We start from the raw sequence: 18,279 nt of genomic DNA on the forward strand, positions 1-18,279 counted from the left end.
CTGGGACAGTCAGGAAAGGCTATTGGAGTTGCTTACTCACACAGCTGTGGCAGGAAAAAGCAGAGAGCTCCTGGGATGCCCAATGGTACAGAGCCATGCTGGAGTGCATGGTCAGTCTTATCGCTCCATGGGCACCCTGCTTCTGTGGTAGCTGGTAACTGGTGAATGTCCAAAGGTTTTGTAGTTCCATTCTGATAAGCATATAATGCTACAATGTTTATCCAAACCTTTGGCAACTCCTGCCATGTTCCTCTCCAAAGCTCCTTTGGCAGCTTGGCCATCCTGCTCTGTCTTCTCACACCACCATCCACTGACTTTTGACTCTTGATCGTCCTCCTTCCCTATTTTCTTCTGCCATTTAGATTTCCATGCGCTCAAAACAGCCTTCAAGGACCTCTATGTTCCCTAGCCCTTGCATGCAGTGTGTACTATAAATGCAAAATTGCCATTCACGTGGATGAGAGAGCCTGGTAGGGAGGCTGTTGTCACAGCTGGGCTCCTGCTAACTTATCAACTAAACGTTTAGAAAAATTTGATTTGATGTGGCTTGGGTAGAGGTTTGTCTGAGGATTGGACAGTTTTTGTTCTGGCCAGTACATTTGACTCTTCCCTCTTGAGGCAAGAGAAGGCTTTTGGCTCAGGCAGTCCTCTGATGACTCTCAAAAACAGCTTCCATTTTGGGCAAGTAGTTCTGTTCCTGCCACCCGACAGGAGAAGGCAGGATGTAGAATGGTCTCTCCTGGCTCTGCTCCCACAGAGCAATGGCAGTGTAAAGGTTCAGGAAAGCTGTCCTCAGCCTGCATCCTGAAGGTCACCAGGGCATTTCTGGGACAGCTAATTTAGCTCTACTCCTCAGCTATATTGGGAATGTATTAGGGCTGCCTTTGACAGCTCCAAGCACATGGGCTTCAGGAATACTATTAATGTCCTCATTGCAGCCTGAATATGCATTTGGCACCCTGTGCATTTTGGGCAGGCCCCACTTAGTCCCACATCCCATCAGCGTTGGGGCACCATCTGGGCAGCCTGTTTCTCAGCACTGTCTTCTGTCAGGTTTGGCTCACTTCCTTGAGCGGCATCTCTGAAACCATATTACACTAGTCACTGTACCAGGAACCAGGAATGATGTCAGCTCTGGAAGTCTTGACAGTTGGAAACTCACCAACTAGAATCAATCTGCTGTTCAAACCTAATTTATTGCCTCCGAAGAGCTAACTTTTAAATTGGTTCTATTATCACGCATTCCTGGACTGCTCCATTTCAGCACTTTTTCCAGTTGGGTTCAGCCTTACGGTTTTACATTAAGATGACTGAAAGTTCTTCCTGGGACTGCTTCAGGGTCACAGCATCAAAAGCCTTGAAGGTTTGAAGGTAATGCCAATCCTGCAGTAAACAGAGTGGTCGTCTTATCAGATGCACATGCCTGGTACAATTTAAGACTTCAGCCCTTGTTACTGTAGGTCAGCTGTAGAGAGAAGAAGCTGTAATAAGGGAGAGGAGGCTTAGACGGGCCAAGCAGCAAAGGTTAGGATGCTGAATTTTTTACCACGAACTGTTAGGAAGTGAACCTCTTGATCTCAGCCAATTTTTTTATCCTAGCTCCCTCTGCATTTGAAAGTTGGTTGCTGCCAAGTATTCCCGAGTCCAGGAAAAAAAATGAACCTGTTGTAGAGCCCCACTGCCTTTACTTTGCAAATATGGTACAGTGCCAACTCTCATGCAGGCCTCATTGAACTGAGTATCTGTGCTGTTTTTCATGAGCCGGCTAGTATGGAAAATCCAGAGAAAGAAGCAAGTTCTTTTGAGGCTAATCCTGAAATCAGGATGCTTGGATTCTGCACCAAAGAATCTCGTGGCAGCTCGAATACCCATTCGTGACTGGGGAAGAGTGACTAGGGATCAACAGGCCGAGATAGAGCGCTAAGTTCTGACTGAAAGATGTTGCCAAAGGCCCTCAGTTCTCTTAAACAAGGAACCTGTAAGGACATCATGCACACTTCCTGGTTCAGATACCTGGCCTCTGTTGTGAATGATTTTGCCTAGACAAGTTCTGACCAATGACGAAAAACTACACAGAGAATGGGAAGAAAAGGAGGAGAAACAAGAAGCAAATGTCCCACGCAGTATTAAGGTGGCATATTGCACATCCTTAAATGTATCTTTATGGCAGCTTTCTTCCATGACTTTCCCAATAATGGGCAGGGGCCTACAGTTTCCTGTGCCTCAATCTTGGTCAGTAAACTTCCATTTTCTGAAAGGCTTTGATCTGGAGCTGGGTAGGAAGAACTCAGTATCTGACTGCACCTGTACACTAGGTCCTTCTGCTCTACTCAGCTGTTTCGATATTTATGCTAATCTAATAAAGACTTGTGCTGCATCCCAAAATTAATGCATTTGTTTTTGGGGGACACTCAATTCTCTGGTTTTATCAGCTTGCAGTAAAGTGTGCCCTTGGCATAGCACAACCTGGTGGTCAGAGCATGGGACTGAAAATAAGAGACCCGAGTTCTGATCCCATCCCTACCACTGACCAGCTGTCTGGCCTTGGACAAGTCACTTCGCTGCTTCCTGCCTCTGATTCCCCAGACACTGGAGATAAGAGTGACTCAGCTACTAACCTCCTTGGGATGTAATAAAGATTAACTCAATAATTTTTTGAATGAACTGACTCTATAGGGCCAAATTTGCTGATGGTGTAGTCAGGCTCAATTCTACAAAAGTGCTAAATACTATCAGTACTCAAACCAGTCCTTGTGTACTAGTATACTGGCCCATTTCCAATCTCTCTTACCAGCCATGGGCTTGCTAAAATGACCTTATTGGTCAATGGAATGGGATGCTGTGTGCCCGGGCTGGTGCACTGTTAGTACCAAAACTTTCCAGTGGGGTATTCCCAAAGTGGGTAAGAGTGATGGAAGCTAAACTACATGGAATGAAGAAGGTGGTAGCTGTGCTTAAATGGAAGTGACTTTTCACAGCTCTCTTTGGTCTGGGCCTGACAGATCCAAGCAGAGAGAGACATGGACCTCTGGGTTCTTGGCCTGAAGTGTGTCCCTCACCCCCACTTAAGCTCTCGTTTCCTCTTCTTCATTCTCTCAGTGTCCTATTAACCCACCTGTGCTTCCTTTACAGCGGCAGGATCTCGTATAAGGATATGTACAAATTAGTACGGGTGATCTCGCCGCCTCTGGGCCTGGGAGAGAACTGCCCCTACAGGGTGGCGTGCAAGGTTTGCCTCCCAGTCCCCAGCCACAACCTGGCAACGGGACGCACCATTAACCTTTCCTTTCCCCCCTCCTCTGCTCCACTACCACTGCGCCTTACAAGGGAACCCTTACGTTGCTTTCCTTTGAGTTTAAAGAGGTCCAAACCCTCCCAGAAGCAGCAGTTGTTACATCAGGGAAGGGTGGGATAGGGGGTCTTACTTGGAGCCCAATCAATGCAGATTCAGAGGAATTGGTCCCTTGCCTTTCTCCATAATGCAGAGATCCCTGGAGCTTCTAAATCGCTTGTGCTATGTATGAGCCTTGCTCATGACACAGAGAGGGTCCCCACTGGACCAACTGATATTATTGGTTTCCAAAATCTAAGAACCATCCCAGTGGCTCTTTTTCCTTTGATGAATGGACAATATCTATTATTAACAACTGGAAAATGAAAATATTAGGAGGACATTTGGGAAGTGTAGCAGGATATCTAGCAGGGCTGGATACCATGCCAGCCCACCTCCATGTCTGGACAGTCTGCTCATCTATCCTCGCCTGCCACACCTTGATGTAAACAATAAGTTGTTTGTTTTTGAAACAGGAGACTGCCCGTTTTAAAGCCTGATGCCAAGGGCATATTACACAGTGCCCTACACTGTGTCCCATGGCTCGCAGATGGCATACAAATTTTCTGCTACTCCCCTGGTTCCTTGCTGGGCTGCTCTGGCCTAAACTAGGCCTCAGACATCTTTGAACATGCCTGGGCCTTTAATTCATACCTGTGCCTTTAACACATGCCCCTCATTGGGGCCCCATACTCTATTACCAGTCAGCTTCTGTACAGCCCTTTGGACCATCTTCAGGCCCTACTCTACACTGCTGCTAGGTGTGGCTAGCCTAGGCAGCATCTTGTGCAGCCCTTCAGACCATCTTAGGCCCTACTCTACACTGCTGCTGGCTGCCACTACTGGGCAGCTTATGTGCAGCCCTTCAGACTATACGCTACACTACCGCTGGGTCCTTATAACTCTGCTCTGCCCCCCTACTGGGGCCTCAGGTGTCTGATGACTTACCTGGGCCTCCCTAACTCAGTCTATGGCTGTGCAGGCCTCAGGCATCTATCAACATACGTGGACCCATTGGGACATGACACCCCTGGGGCCTCAGGCACCTGTCGACTTACCTGTACTCTGGCTCAGGCCCCACTCAGTAGGCCTGAGCCTGTGTGCTTTTCTGTCAGGGTGTATTCCCATAGGGTAACCCACAAGGAAGCAGAGGCTGAGGTTTTCAGGCACCCCATACTCACCCTTTGCTGGGGAGGCACAGGTGTGGCATTTCCTGGAAGCTGCCCTGCCAGAAGCAGCCTTACCACACCATCCAACCCGAGCAGGGTGCAGTTTTAGGTCATGCTCCAGGACCAGGAACCTCCTGCCATCCCCATAGTTTCTACCTTGTCCTCCGGGTGTTCCTGGGCAGCAGCTCCAGCCAGGCAATGTTCTGCCTCTGGCTGCTTGCAGCAACTGCTGCTGGCTTTACTGCTCAAGCTTGCCCTTATTGCAAGCACCTGAGTCTCCTTGTGCCCATCTGACTCCTGACTGGGGAGTACCACCACCTGCAGACTGCCTCTGCTGCCTACTCAGCCTCTTTGAATGGCAAGCCTCACAAGGCCTGCTGCAAGCAGGCACCCAAAGGTGCCCTGCTGCAGGAAGTCAGTGGAAAGAGGAAACCTGAAAGGAGAGTGAGGCAGGGGAAGAAGCAAAGGCAGCCTCTCTCTTTATACTGGATCAGTCACTGGAAGTCTGTTCAGAAGTCCAGTTGCTGTGGCAGGCAGCAGGATGCTGCAGTCCTTTAGCAAGCCCTGGGTGGTTTTGAAAAGCTGTGCCACACTGCTGACAAACCTGGATGTTTCTTTGGGAAAGAAAGCTCCCCTCCTAATCTTGTTTTGTTTTGCCATCCCTGATGCAAAGAGCTAACGCTTCCTTGGGGACTCCAGCAGCTGGACATTAGCTCCTTGTTTGTCCTGACTTCTCCATCCCCTCTGTCCAAGACACATACGGGTTGTGCCTCTTTTCCTACAAATAGCAGTAGCCATTCAGATGTGTCCACAAGGCACTGGGATGTTTCCACACTTGCCTACTACATGCACCAAGTTTTCTTCCTCTAGCAATGCACATATAAGCACTGTTTGGCACCCTATATATCCTTTGCCATTCCATCTTCTAGAGCTTATGTTGTGGTACAGTGAGAAAAATCCTTCTTCTCCAAGGAGATGAAACTCTGCGCTGAACAAAACCACTGTCTAAGGTCCTTTCCCCCATTCCCTCCCAGAAGGGAAACTCTATCATAATTTTTTCCAGGCTGAGGACCTTCACTCTGGTATGGAAAGGGGCTCAATCAGAATGGCTGTGCATCTTCTCTCCCAGTTCTGCACAACTTCTCCAGGACTCCTCCACAACCCATCTTCAGCACCTGGGCCCAATGAGCTAAACAGTCCTCAATGATAATCCAGCTACCCTCACCCCCCAGCTCACCCTGCCCCTGGCCTCTTCAAAAGGGAACATCCTCAGTGTCTTTTTCCATGTACCCAAGCAGGGAATAAACTGACAGGACAAAGAAGCTGTCATCTTTTCCATATTTCCTTCTCCAGAAGAAAGTGAGTTCTGGCAGAGCAGATGTACCTCAGCATTTCCTCACCTATTATGTATCATACCTATCCTTCTCCAAGAGGCTGAACTGACAGCCAGCTAAGGTAATGGACTGGTCCCTTGAGGTGATTGTGATCCTTTCTCCAAGAGGGAAAAGAAAAGCCAAAAAAAAATAATAATTTGAAAACATGAGCAATGCCAGAAAGCATCACAGATCCTCTTTTCCCACCACCATCTCCTCCTATACAAAGGAGCTGTCTGATTCCCAGCCAAGCCCTAGAGAAGCATAGGTTCTTTATCTTGGTGTGTTGGAAACCATGTAGAGTAGTCTTAAGCCACAGGCAAATTTCTCCTATACAAAACCATAAGAAAGCTTTCCATCTCTCTTCATCCATTGTTAGGAAAGAGTAGGGGATTACAGTCAGGAGACTGAGATCTATTAGTTCTGAAATTCCACAGGGACTGAGAACTCAAAAATGTCTCTTCTTCCTATTTACAATTGATACAGCAGTCGCATTCCTGGGAAAGGCATTATTTCCCCCAAATACCCTCCCAGAATGGATTCTGAGCTGCTTCTGCTATTATCAGCCCCTCCCTAGCAACCAGCAACTTCAATAAGGGCATGTTGTCCCAGTGCAATGACTTAACAGCAGAGACTTCTGTAGAACCATGACAAATTCAGTTCACTGCTATAGATATTGCATTCATAGTGGGTAGCTCCATCAGTCTTACTGTTCTCAAGGACAAGGATCTACTTGACAGGCAGGTAGAGACGGGATTGCAGTATAGATATTCTGAAGTTTAAGGCTTCCACATATGCTGCCTTCTTTCTCTATCCAGTTTCAAGCAATACTGGGAAATAATGATCCATCTTGAAGGATCTCTCTCACCTCCCAGAGCTAGGAGCAGTAGAGCCTGTCTCACTGAAAAGTGCTTGGAACTCTAACCCAAATTCCACATGTGAAAATTAGGACAGCTCTGACTCCTGCACAGCTTTGACCTTTAGTGGCTGAGCAGATAATGAGGATGAGGATTACAAATTCAGAATAGAGAAACTGCCCCCTTTCATCTGTCTTTTCTCTTGGATCGTCTAGTCTCACATGCAGAGATTGCTCTGTGGGCAAGTCTACACATGAGAGCTCCAGGGATTCTTATTACAGGCTTGAAACCACAGCTGACAAAAGGTGCAGAAGAAAAAACGAACACCACCCTCATCAAGCCAGTCAATGACAGTAAAAATACTCCCCGCAACCTGCCTCTGCAATCCACACCTCAAAGTAGTGACCACAAACATTTGTCTTTCAGACTAGGAGCATATTTAGGGCCTTGGGATCTAAGAGCATTACATCCCAAGAATTCAGAACAGTCAAGACTCTTTGGGCCTTTTCATAATGACCTGAAGGAGGATACTGAAGCAAAATGGAACATAATAAAGAAGCAGATTGGGCAGTCCATGAGTAAGGGATTGACTAATGAAAGTGGTCACTAAAATATAAGGTATTCCAGCAGAGATTCAGCAGGCCAGTTTATCCCCAGGGACACCTTCTCACATTCAGTCCAAATGGGAAATTCAAGTTCTTCATTGGGAATCATTGGGAACTGAAGCACTGATTCCCTGATAGCCAGGACTTCTTTACCATGCCTTTCCCTTTCTGCCTCTAGCAGGATTGATTCAAATGTTATTTAAAAAAAAAAAGCAGTAGTAGTGCTGGTAATTCCCCTTACTGCCATGTGACCCACTGTGTGATTATAGTTCAAGAGGAGTAGTCACAGAACCCTTCAGCCCACCTTCCCAGCAGACAGGACCCCCTGTCACTCAATCCGTTCCTGCATCACAGTCTAAACTATTTGAATGTGACAGTTAAGTTGTTCAACCATTGTTTCCTAAAAATGATTGGATGCACCTGCAAAGCAATGTTTATTGTCTTAGCCTTCAGCGTGTCTTCTACCATTGCAGGTTTTGCAGAGAACACAAAGAAAATTCATTTGCCGATGTCGGGGAGGAGGGATCAACTGAGACATGCCAATCTTGAATTTCTGCCAGGTCAGCCAGGACTTGGGCCTCTGACCTCCCAGAATCACCTTTCATGTCTCATTCCTAAACAGAGCTGTAAGAGCAGGAACATGCAAGTCAGCGTTCTTTAGCATGGCACATCTAGCTGAACCTGCATCTCTTCGTCACCTGCCTAGTGTTACAAGCTCTCCCAACCTGTCCCATTCAGAAATAAGGGCATCTCTTTTAGTTGTATTTCCCCTCCATGCAGATGTGGCTTCTGCTCAGAGTCATGTTAACCCAAAGTCTGAGAAGTCTCTGCTTTGCAAAGACTGGTATGTTGCCGCATAGTCTGCAAAGGTAACATAGTTTCATGCTCTAGTTATTCGTCACTGAGGTAACTCTTCCTTCTCCACTCAATGGATAATCATTCCTGCTTCATTTGCTGAAAGGAAAAAGTGTGGTGCGCACTAGATACAAAAAGAGCTGCTATAATTGACCTTAGTCAAAACAGTCAGTTCAAGCAACATCATTTTCATTTTGTTTTCTCTCAATACCTGGACTTGAAAACATCAAGATCCTCCACAGACAGTTGGACACAAGTGTTGCATTTCTGAAGCATCTTCAGACCACACACAAGCCAATTCTAGAAGGGGGCAGAGCTCACTCACCATTTTCCTGGGCATTGGTCACTAGCTGCCACCTGGTTGTCCCTTAGCATCTTTTCTGTTCATTCTTGGCTTTACCTCCAGTCCTTGGTGATAGCATCTGTCAGCACGAAGCAGCACCCATGCAACACCAACACGTTTTAGAGAAAGTAAGTTTTCTTCTGTTCTCTCTATCACTCCCTGTCTGCTAACACCTTTTCTAAATGCCTTCTAGTTCTGACTGGGAAGGAGGTCAGGATTCTGCATAAAACGTTATTCACTTGACAGTTTCCTCTCTGGGACTGACCTCCCTCCCAACCCCCATCCACCCTACTTCAAATATGTTCTTCAGATGTTACTCCACTGACCTAGGCACCTAAAGGTAATACAGTCAATGTTGAGTACCGTTTGTTGGTTAACAGCAATCCAGTGTTTTAATGCAGATTTGGAAGTGTCTTTCATAGTGCAAGGGCAGAAGAGACGTGGTTAAGCCCATGAGACCTATTGGAACTGCCTCCAGGGTTTGGAGAAAGAGGTGCCAGCCCACGTGTCTCAGACCAGGGGAGAGCTCATTCCTGAAAAGAAAGCCATCGGGTGACAAGTTTGTGCTACTTTTCTTGAGCACACCAGTTCCAGGCAGGTCACTGCAAGCAGGGAAGAAAAAGTAGGGATCCATCAAGGAAGTCATCACAACAGTTCCATTTGGACAACCCAAATGAACCCCAATCTTGGAAGGCCAAACAGCTGCCTCTGCTGAGACTCTTTAAACTCCAACCTGGTGGAACTTGCAGTCGCATGTGGGAGCGAGCCAGGGTGGGAGCATGGCATGCAGAACTTTCCTCCTGGTTTTATTTTCTCAGCCACTAGCATGCCTTTGCACTGATGCATGGTGGGAAAGTGGTCCATCCATGGACCCAGATGGAAGCAACTGGGCAATTCCTTTGACAGGTGACACTAGCCCACTGCCTTCTATGCAAGATGCTGCCTCCCAATTGCATAGACATTACCAGATGGGGATACACGACATTCCAGCTATGGGTTATCTGACAATATGCAGCAGTGCATGGGACCCAGGAGGAAGAAAGCAACCACAGAGTCCATGGGACACTATTGGTTCCTTAAGTCACTGTGGTACCCACTGCCACATTTGAGTTACCCATTGCTTGTGTGCCATGTATCTGATTTATACCACTTATGCACAGCCCTGGGACTGGCAGAGCGACTGTACTTTTTAAAGGACTGAGAAGGGAAACAGGGAAGTGACTGCCAGTGCTGCAGAGAATACTAGAGCTGGCCAGCAGCAGCAGCAAGGAGTTGGAGAGGCAGGTGGTTTCTGCTGGTGTTCCTGGGTCTGTGTGAAGAGTGATATAAATCCACATCAGGACAGATTCTTGTGTATGATTTGCCTTGATTAATGGGTTTCCTGTTCTTTCCCTGTTTGTCCGTTTGTTTTTTCTCTCCTGTTCCCTGTATTATTTTGTTTGTTTGTTTCTTGCTCTCTGGGAATGCCTCCTTTCCCTCCTCTCCTCTACTCTCCTCTCCTCTCTGCATCTTCCTCCCATCCCCTGTCCCACTCCTCTTTCTTCCCCATCCCACTCCCTTCCCCCTCCATGAGCAGTGGCCGCATCCATTACACTGAGATGTATGAAATGCTGACTCTCATGTCACCACCGCTAGGCCTCGGCAAGAGATGTCCCTCCAAAGTGGCCTATAAGGTAGATCAACCCTTCCTTCCTTCCGGGCTAGTACTGAGTAGGAAATGGGGCAGAAGGGACTTGGGGTTGGGGATATGATATATATTCAGGAAGATCTCATCAGAAATGTCCCACTGCACAAGGAGATCCACTGACACCAGCTCCTGGTCTGTGCGTGCCACCCCTACTGTTTCTGGTGAGCTCTGGGTTGGAGCATTCCCCTAATGTTGCGAAAGAAAGCATGCTGGACCAGTGTAAGTGAGGGGATGTGGAAGGATAAGACATTTTCCCCCTCTTGAGTACAGTGTTGAAAAGGGACATGGATAGTAGTACCCTAGGGCAGCTGCCACAAGTGTGTCAGGGTACTTTCAGAACAAGGCCTCATCCAAAGTTGGGTGAAACTCAAGACTGATCATGCAACTTTGGGTGTGGACAAATGAATCGCAACAAAGGGCTGGGAATTTGCTGTGTATCAGCTACTCTGTGTGTACACTGTTCATTGTAAATGGAAACTAAACCACAGAAACTTTTGCTGAGGGTTTAACTTTCACTTACCTTGAGGTGAGAACAAGCTCACGGATGGTTATTGCGGAGCAGCTGACATTTATCCATAGCCTCAGGCACACATCCCTACACGGATCTGAGCCACATACCTCCCATCCAGAATACTTTTCAGAAGCTCAGCCACACCTCTTGGAAGTGCTGAAATGTGGAAAGGACAGGCACAGAGCATGTGTCCTGTAGGAGTGGGCCCATGGCTTGCCAGGCTTGGGGTGTTGCTCTAGGTTGAGTTCCCCAGGAATAGTTTCTGCAGTACAGAACACAGACACTCTCTGCTGAGGCTGAGTTGGTGAGAATCCCATCCCTTTCCCTCCAAGTGTCCCTTTGATCGCTGTGCTGAGACAGTGCTCTGTGCTCCTTTCTTTGGGAATACACTGTAGAATTTGCTGACTAGTTGCACAGGCTGGGTTATATAGGAGGAAGCTCTGTCTGGATAGGGAGCTGTGCAGCATGGAGCTTTGGGCAGATCAACCCGTGAAGGCATTCAGAGTAGGACACCCTGTTGCAATACTCAAAACAAATCAGGGATAACTGTTAATGTGACTCCCAGATCCAAGCCTGGACCATGTATTTCCAAAGCTACTGGAGAGTCTTCCTGAAAGTTGGCTCCTGGCCTTCTCCTAAAAGCTGAGTGTGTGTTCTTCAGTGATATGCCATGGGTGCAGTCTATGGAGAACTTCTGCATGCGCGCAGTCACATGTAGCTGCTCATATGTAGGTTCACACTCTCACAAGCACACATGCACTCCCCTCCTTACACATGCTTCTGCTAGCATTGTGGCTGGCAAGAGCTTTCTGGTCAATCCTGAGGGGGGGAAAGGTGCGGGTGGGTACAGAGGAGGGAAAACCTGAGGTATATTTGAAGCAAAATATACTCTCTGGAAAGTGGATCTGGCCACTTCAGTTTGTCCTCTGCCAGGGGGATGGAGCATGACGTGCCCGCTCCTGTCTTGATTGCCCTTTTCTCTTTCCATCTGCACTCTTTTTATCCCTTCAACCCTTGGATAAGTTGGATCCTATGCATGTGTGATCATATGCTGGCAAATTTCATCACTGAAAGACTCAAAAAGGGAGCGCCAGGATGTAACTTGCTAGAGAAGTGACTCAGTCAGAAGTCCCTAGTTCCCTGCCCAATGGGTAGGGGTGGGGCCTGGAAAGCAAAGACAATCTGGACTAGGACATGGAGCAGTCCCCCAGGGTTATCTTCTCCTCAGAGACTACTATAGTCCAATTCCTAATTTTCCAGAAACCCACTCAGGAAGCACAGGGAACACCCCTGATGCTCCAGGCCAGGGGATATCTCTGGGGGTATAGTATGGGTTCCTGGTGAACCAAAGGCCAAGCATAGGAAGGCAGTGAGCAGGTGCCCTGAGGGGATGGGAGGGAGGTAGGCTGAGAGGGAGGAGGGTAATCCTTGCCCTTCTTTTTTGGCTGTGCTGTTTTACACTCTCCGTTGCTTTTCTTGGTTTTATTTTTGCCCTCCTGCCTGGTTGATGTGTTTTTCGATATTGTTTTCCGCCCGCTGTCTTTTCTCTCTCTTACACAGAGGCTGGTGCTGATGAACATGCCCGTGGCTGAGGATATGACTGTCCATTTCACCTCCACCTTGATGGCATTGATTCGAACAGCGTTGGACATAAAAATTGCCAAAGGTATCAGTGTAGGTTGAGGGGCTGAGCAGTACAATGTAGGAGTCACTCCCGCAGGGTGGGACCCCCTACCCCTCACAGCCTGTTACAGGGTGGGGGGGGGGGTGTGGATATGTGGGGGGCTGGGGCCTGGGGGCAGGGGGCAGCAGGTTGGGAGTGAGAGGCACCAGCAGGGCCAGGGGGCTCTTTCAACTTAAAATATTTCCTGGGTCAGGACTGGCTATCGATGTTTACAGATGGGTCCTGGTACAAAAAAGGTTGAGAACCATTGATCTAGTTAAAGCAGAACTATCCCTAACTATAGGTATAACAAAGTTGTACCTAACTTTGTCTAGGCAAGTCTTAAAAGCCTCTAAGGATGGAGAGTCCACAACTTCTCTGGGTAGCCTGTTCCAGTACTTTACTATCCTTCTAGTTAGAAACTTTTGCATAATATCTAACTTAAACTTCCTTTGCTGCAGTGTGAGACTATTGCTCTGTGTTTGGTCATGTCCCACCACTGAGAATAGTCCAGCACCATCCTCTTTGTAACTATCCTTTAGGTAGTTCAGGTGTGAACAAAATACAGGTGCAAAGGTGCTGCTTGGTATAGCCCACCCTATCCCCACATACAGCACTCAGGCTGTAGTCTGTGGGGCCAGGCAGGAGGTTGGGGGGCTCGGCATCCCAGCAGCCCCTGCTGCCACAGCCTGGGAGTAGGCACAAGCCCCTTCACCATTGGACCCCGGCCCTGCTGCTCAAGCACCCCTGCCTGTCCGTCCTGTGCCCACTGCCAGGGACACCAGATAAAGCAAGTGGGCAGGTGGGGCCTCCATGGAGAACAGCCCAGGACCCCCACAGGCAGTGCACACTTGGCCAGGCAGATGGGATGGGGCTGCAGGCAGGTAGAAAACAGCATCTGGGAGTGGAACCGGTGGCTGGTGCTAGGGCTGGGATCGCAAGGTGGTGATGGCATGGGACCAGGGCCTGTCACAGGGACATGCAGGGAACAGATTGCAGCTCTTAGTCCTACCCAGCCTGGTGTCATCTGCAAACTTTCTGATCCTGTCTTTCAGATTGCTGATGAAGGTATTGAATAAAATTAGCTTGAGGACCAACCCCTGGGGCATGCCACTTGATACCAGTTGCCAACTAGTCATTGAGCTATTGATTACTACCCTTTGAGCCCAATGATCCAGCCAGTTTTCTACCCATCTTACAGTCTGTTCATCCAACCTGTGCTTCCTTAGCTTGCTTGTGAGAATGTTGTGGGAGCTCATATCACAAGACTTGCTGAAGTCAAGGTATATCATGTCCACTGCTCTCCCCACTTCCACAGAGCCAGTCATCTCATTGTAGAAGACAATCAGGTTGATCAGGAATGACTTATCCTTGGTGAATCCATGCTGACTGTTCCTAATCACCACCTTCTCCTCCAAGTGCTAAGAAATTGATTCCTTGAAGGCCCTTCATGATTTTTCCAGGAACTGAGATGAGGCTGACAAATCTGCAGTTCCCTGGGTCCTCCTTCTTCCCTTTCTTAAAGTTGAGCACTATATTTGCCTTTTTCCAGTCATCCAGGACCTCTCCTGATCACCACAAGTTTTCACTTGCCTGTCACTTTATTGAAGAAGGAAATCAAGTTGGCCAAGCATGAATTGCTCTTGGTGAATCCATGCTGACTCTTTCTGATCATCTGCTCTTGATTCTTCACAGTAGATTCCTTGAGGATCTGCTCCATGATCTTTCCAGATTTCATGGTCAGACTGACTTGTCTATAATTCCCCATATCTTCCTTCATCCCTTTCTTAAAAATGGGCAGTATATTTTCCCTTTTCTAATATCTGGGACTTTACCTGAGCTCCACAAGTTCTCAAAGAGGAGAGCTAATGGCTCTGAAATTACCTCAATCAGTTCCTTCAGTACCCTAGGGTGCATCCCATCCAGGCCTGCTGACTTGAAAGCATTTAGCTTCTCTAAGTAATCCCTAACCTGTTCTGCCATTACTCAGGCTTTTTTGTCTCCTTCCCTATCTTTGCTGCCAACTGCACTAGTCATCTGGTAGCTGCCTCTATTTGTGAAGGCTGAAGTGAAAAAAAGGCATTAAATGCTTCGGGCTTCTCTGCATCATCCATAGCTAGATTGTCTTCTGCATCCTGTAAGGGAGCTATGGTTTCTTTAGCCTTCCTCTTATATTTTACATATGTGTAGAATCCATTTTTATTGACCTTTATGTCCCTTGCCAGTTGCATCTCAAATCATTCCTTGGCCTTTCTCAATTTCTCCTTACATGCCTGTGCAATACTTTTATACTCTTCTCTAGTGCTGTGACCAAGCTTCCACTTTTATAGGATTCCTTTTTGAGTTTCAGTTCCTTGAAGAGATCTATGTGTAGCCAGGCTAGCCTCCAGTTGCACTTCCCATTCTTCTGTCACTTTGGGATAGCTTGCTCCTGTGCCCTTAAAGGGCCTTCTTAAAGAAGTGCAGCTCTCTTAGATTCCTTTTTCCCTAAGATTTGCCTCCCAGGGGATCCTGCTCACCAGTTCCCTGAGTTTGTTACAGTTTGCTTTTCATTATTCAGCTGTTCTCCTTTCTTTTTCCCCTTAGGATCTTGAACTCTTTCATGGTCACTGTCATCCAAGTAACCTTCCACCTTTACATGCTCAGCCAATTCTTCACCATTTGTGAACAGCAAGTCAAAAAGAGCCTCCCCCATAATTGGCCTATCTACGATCTGTATCAAAAATGTATCCGCAACACACTCCAAGAATTGGAGGACTGTTTGTGCACTACTGGGTTTCCCTCCCAGTCCTATGATTTGGAAGCTTCCGTCAACTGTTTCAAGGCCTTGTCTACCTGCTCCTCCTGAATTGGTGGCCTGTAGCAGATATCCGCTATGACATCCCTCATGTTGCTCTCCCCTCTGACCCTTATCCAGAGGTTGTCAACAGAACTACCTTCCACTTTGTTCTGCACCTCAGAACATGTGTATATTGTCTGTATATTTGACAACACCTCCTCATTTCTTCCCCTTCTGATCCTTCCTGAACCAGCTGTACCCATCCAAGACTGTACTCCAGTAATGTGAAGTATCCCACCCCATTTTTGTAATCCCAGATGCACCACAATGTTGGGGGACTTCATGTTTGAAGCAGCCATACTCAGATAGCAGAAACAGAGCATAGCTCTTCACTGCAAACTGCAGGGGAGAGGTGGAGAGAGCTCCCATCCCACCAGCAAAAATTAATCACAGAAACCAACTCATGAGAGAAGGAGGTCCCCTCCTTCTAGCCAATGGACAAGAAGCAGTGCTTACTGAAGGAGAAATGTTCCTGGTTATGATGAAATAGGTGTCTTTGTCAGAAAGTACAGATGCATTAGAAGAACTCTTTTTATGGGCACATGCCAGTTTCAATTAAACTGTCACTGGGAAAGGATTTGTAGGGCCAGCATGGAATTGTTGGCCAAAACCAGAGATGGAGCTAGAGAGAGAAAAGAGACCAATACCAAGGGGGTAGGGAATTTGCCTGGGATAAGGAAGACCATGGTTTGAGTGCCTGCTCTGTATGGATCAGACCATGTGGCTTGAATCAGTGTTGAAAGTAAGTGCCTTAGTGGTCACCAAGCTATTGCACTTCTTAGGTAGGTTCATCAGTCTCTCCTTTTGGACCTGTTCCATTATATAGAATCATGAGCTGTTCATTTGATTAGAGGCTTGTATCCAAGTTTCCCACATCTCAGTGACTGCCGTAACCTCTGCTCAATACAGTCACTCTTTCTGTGCAATGATTGTTTAATTAGTTATACAGGGTGGAACTGCTCTGACAGGAGGGGCTTAGAGAGAGCCAGCCCTGACTGGCCGCTAATCTGATGGTCAGTGTCCTTACTTCAGATGTGGGAGGATGAAGTTCAAACCCTTAAGTGAATGAATATTTCCTTATTTCCCAGTGTCATCCTGATGCAGAACAAGGAAATATTTGACAAATCCAACGTTTTTATGGGACAAGGTAGTTGTTTCCTGGTCTGTTGTATATGTGGCAATTTGCAGAAGCCACATCCCACCCTCAGCAACTTGAGATGAGGCACAAGTGAAATCCCTGGAAATATTTAAAAAAAACAGTTAAAATTATGTGAAAACAATTCCATTACACTATGCTGCCCTTCCATGGCTCAGAAGAAGGGGCCATTAGAAAGCCCAGTGCATAAGACTTTGGTACTGGATCGCTCAGAGAACTGGCATAAGTGACCAAAAGCTACCCCCTTGTTCAGCGGCCTTTGTGAATGTGGAATGGGGTTGTCTCCTCAGCCATGTTCCCATTGGAAGGGTATGCAAGTTGCCAATGCATCTGTCTTGAACTGGTGCCCTTCCCAGGAGCCTGAAAGACCAGGTTCCAAATGGGTCTTCAGACTAAATTGACCTCCCCTACCAGAAGTGACTGCTCTTGGTGAGGGCTGAACAGTGTGGTGAGGCAATGCGAGGGAGCTCAGACTGGTTTTGCCTCAGTTGCTCCAGCCCTTCAAGATGGCTGATCCATTTTGTTATCTTTCACCTGCTCTCAGTTTATTTACAGGAAAAGAGAAAGTGGAGCAACAGCAGGTGTGTGCATGATGGGAGGGATGGAGTGAGATTTCAATCTGTAATTAGGGACCAAGGACAGAGAGGTTATGGCAGTTTTGTGTGGGAGAAGGGAATAATTAGAGATCGATGTGATCATAAAAGGGGTTGTATGAGATGCTACCTGTAATGGCAGGAGTCTGGATTTGATGACCTGAGAAGTCCCTTGCTATCCCACATTCCTATTTAGCCTACCCAAAAGGCTCCTGTAACCCCCTTATATTAAGCCTTTGGATGTTTTCACTTGTTGGTTGGAGATAGTTCCCCAGTCATGGCTTGATGGTGCCACCTCATTCTTCAGGGCAAATCCTCAGAGTCTTAAAGGAGTGTGTTCAGCTCGATCAAGTGCCAGGAGCTAGCATCATCAGGTCCAAGGTGGTTAATGTGATTTGTTATGGTGGAAAATGTAGATAAACATAGCCAAGAGGTAGTAGACCGCCTTCCTGAAACCATTCCCGTCTGTGGTTTGCATGGGCCTGTACTGTCCCTGTTTTCCAGGTGGTGCAGACTGGCAGCAGTTGGATTCAGAGCTGCAGAAGGAGATCCTGACCATCTGGCCTCACCTATCCCAGAAGATGCTGGACTTACTAGTGCCCATGCCAAAAAGTGAGTCCTTGGGCACTGGTGTTGCCAAGTTCCCACAGTGCTGGGAGCAGGCATTTCCTGGAAGGTGAACAAAGATGTGCCAATCCTGGCACGTTGTTTAAGGAGAAGCAGAGAGGGGATTTACTCTGATGCAAAGAAAATCCTTCCTTGTTCCACCTGACTATACTGGACCCATTTGAAAAATACATTATCTGCAGTGATCTCCCCGTGCCAAATCCATTTGATCTGGGTACAGTCTCTGACCCATTTGGGAGATACTCAGGATTGCCAACCCTCCAGGATTGCCCTGGAGTCACCAGGAATTAGATACAAATCTCCAGATTGCTGAGAGTAACCTGGGAGATAGATGATAGAGCATTCAATTAATTACAATATATATTAAATGTTGAATCTGATTTATACAGTAGTCCAGAGGGTTTTTAAAATGCAATAGTAACATGCACTTGCCTCCCTGACGTAAAGTCTACACACCGCAATTAATGTCATTACATCATCTGATGAAAACTCCCGGAATAGATTCAAATAGGGTTGGCAACCTTGGAGACGCTGGAGGCAGGAGGCAGAGAATTCTTCATTTCCTTTGATTTGGGACCAGTGACCGTGCGATGGGTATGCCTATCTCTAGTGAATGATTCCTATGCTACTAAAATGTCCATCTCCACCCAATCCTAAATCACCTGGGGAC

At 47.3% G+C, this 18,279-nt stretch overlaps 1 protein-coding gene across 1 annotated transcript in view; it reads left to right on the forward strand.

Moving 5' to 3' along the window:
* Positions 1 to 18,279, forward strand: part of CACNA1E (calcium voltage-gated channel subunit alpha1 E) — a 353,537-nt gene that overhangs the window by 310,233 nt on the left and 25,025 nt on the right. Inside the window, exons 40-42 of the mRNA XM_090047888.1 lie at positions 3,133 to 3,229; positions 12,292 to 12,397; positions 17,487 to 17,594. Of these exons, the coding sequence (XP_089904014.1) occupies positions 3,133 to 3,229; positions 12,292 to 12,397; positions 17,487 to 17,594 (311 nt within the window). The remainder of the gene's footprint in view (positions 1 to 3,132; positions 3,230 to 12,291; positions 12,398 to 17,486; positions 17,595 to 18,279) is intronic.

The sequence above is a fragment of the Crocodylus siamensis genome, chromosome 5, assembly GCF_052110815.1.
Source record: "Crocodylus siamensis isolate JL-2025a chromosome 5, ASM5211081v1, whole genome shotgun sequence".
Taxonomy (NCBI): Eukaryota; Metazoa; Chordata; order Crocodylia; family Crocodylidae; genus Crocodylus; species Crocodylus siamensis.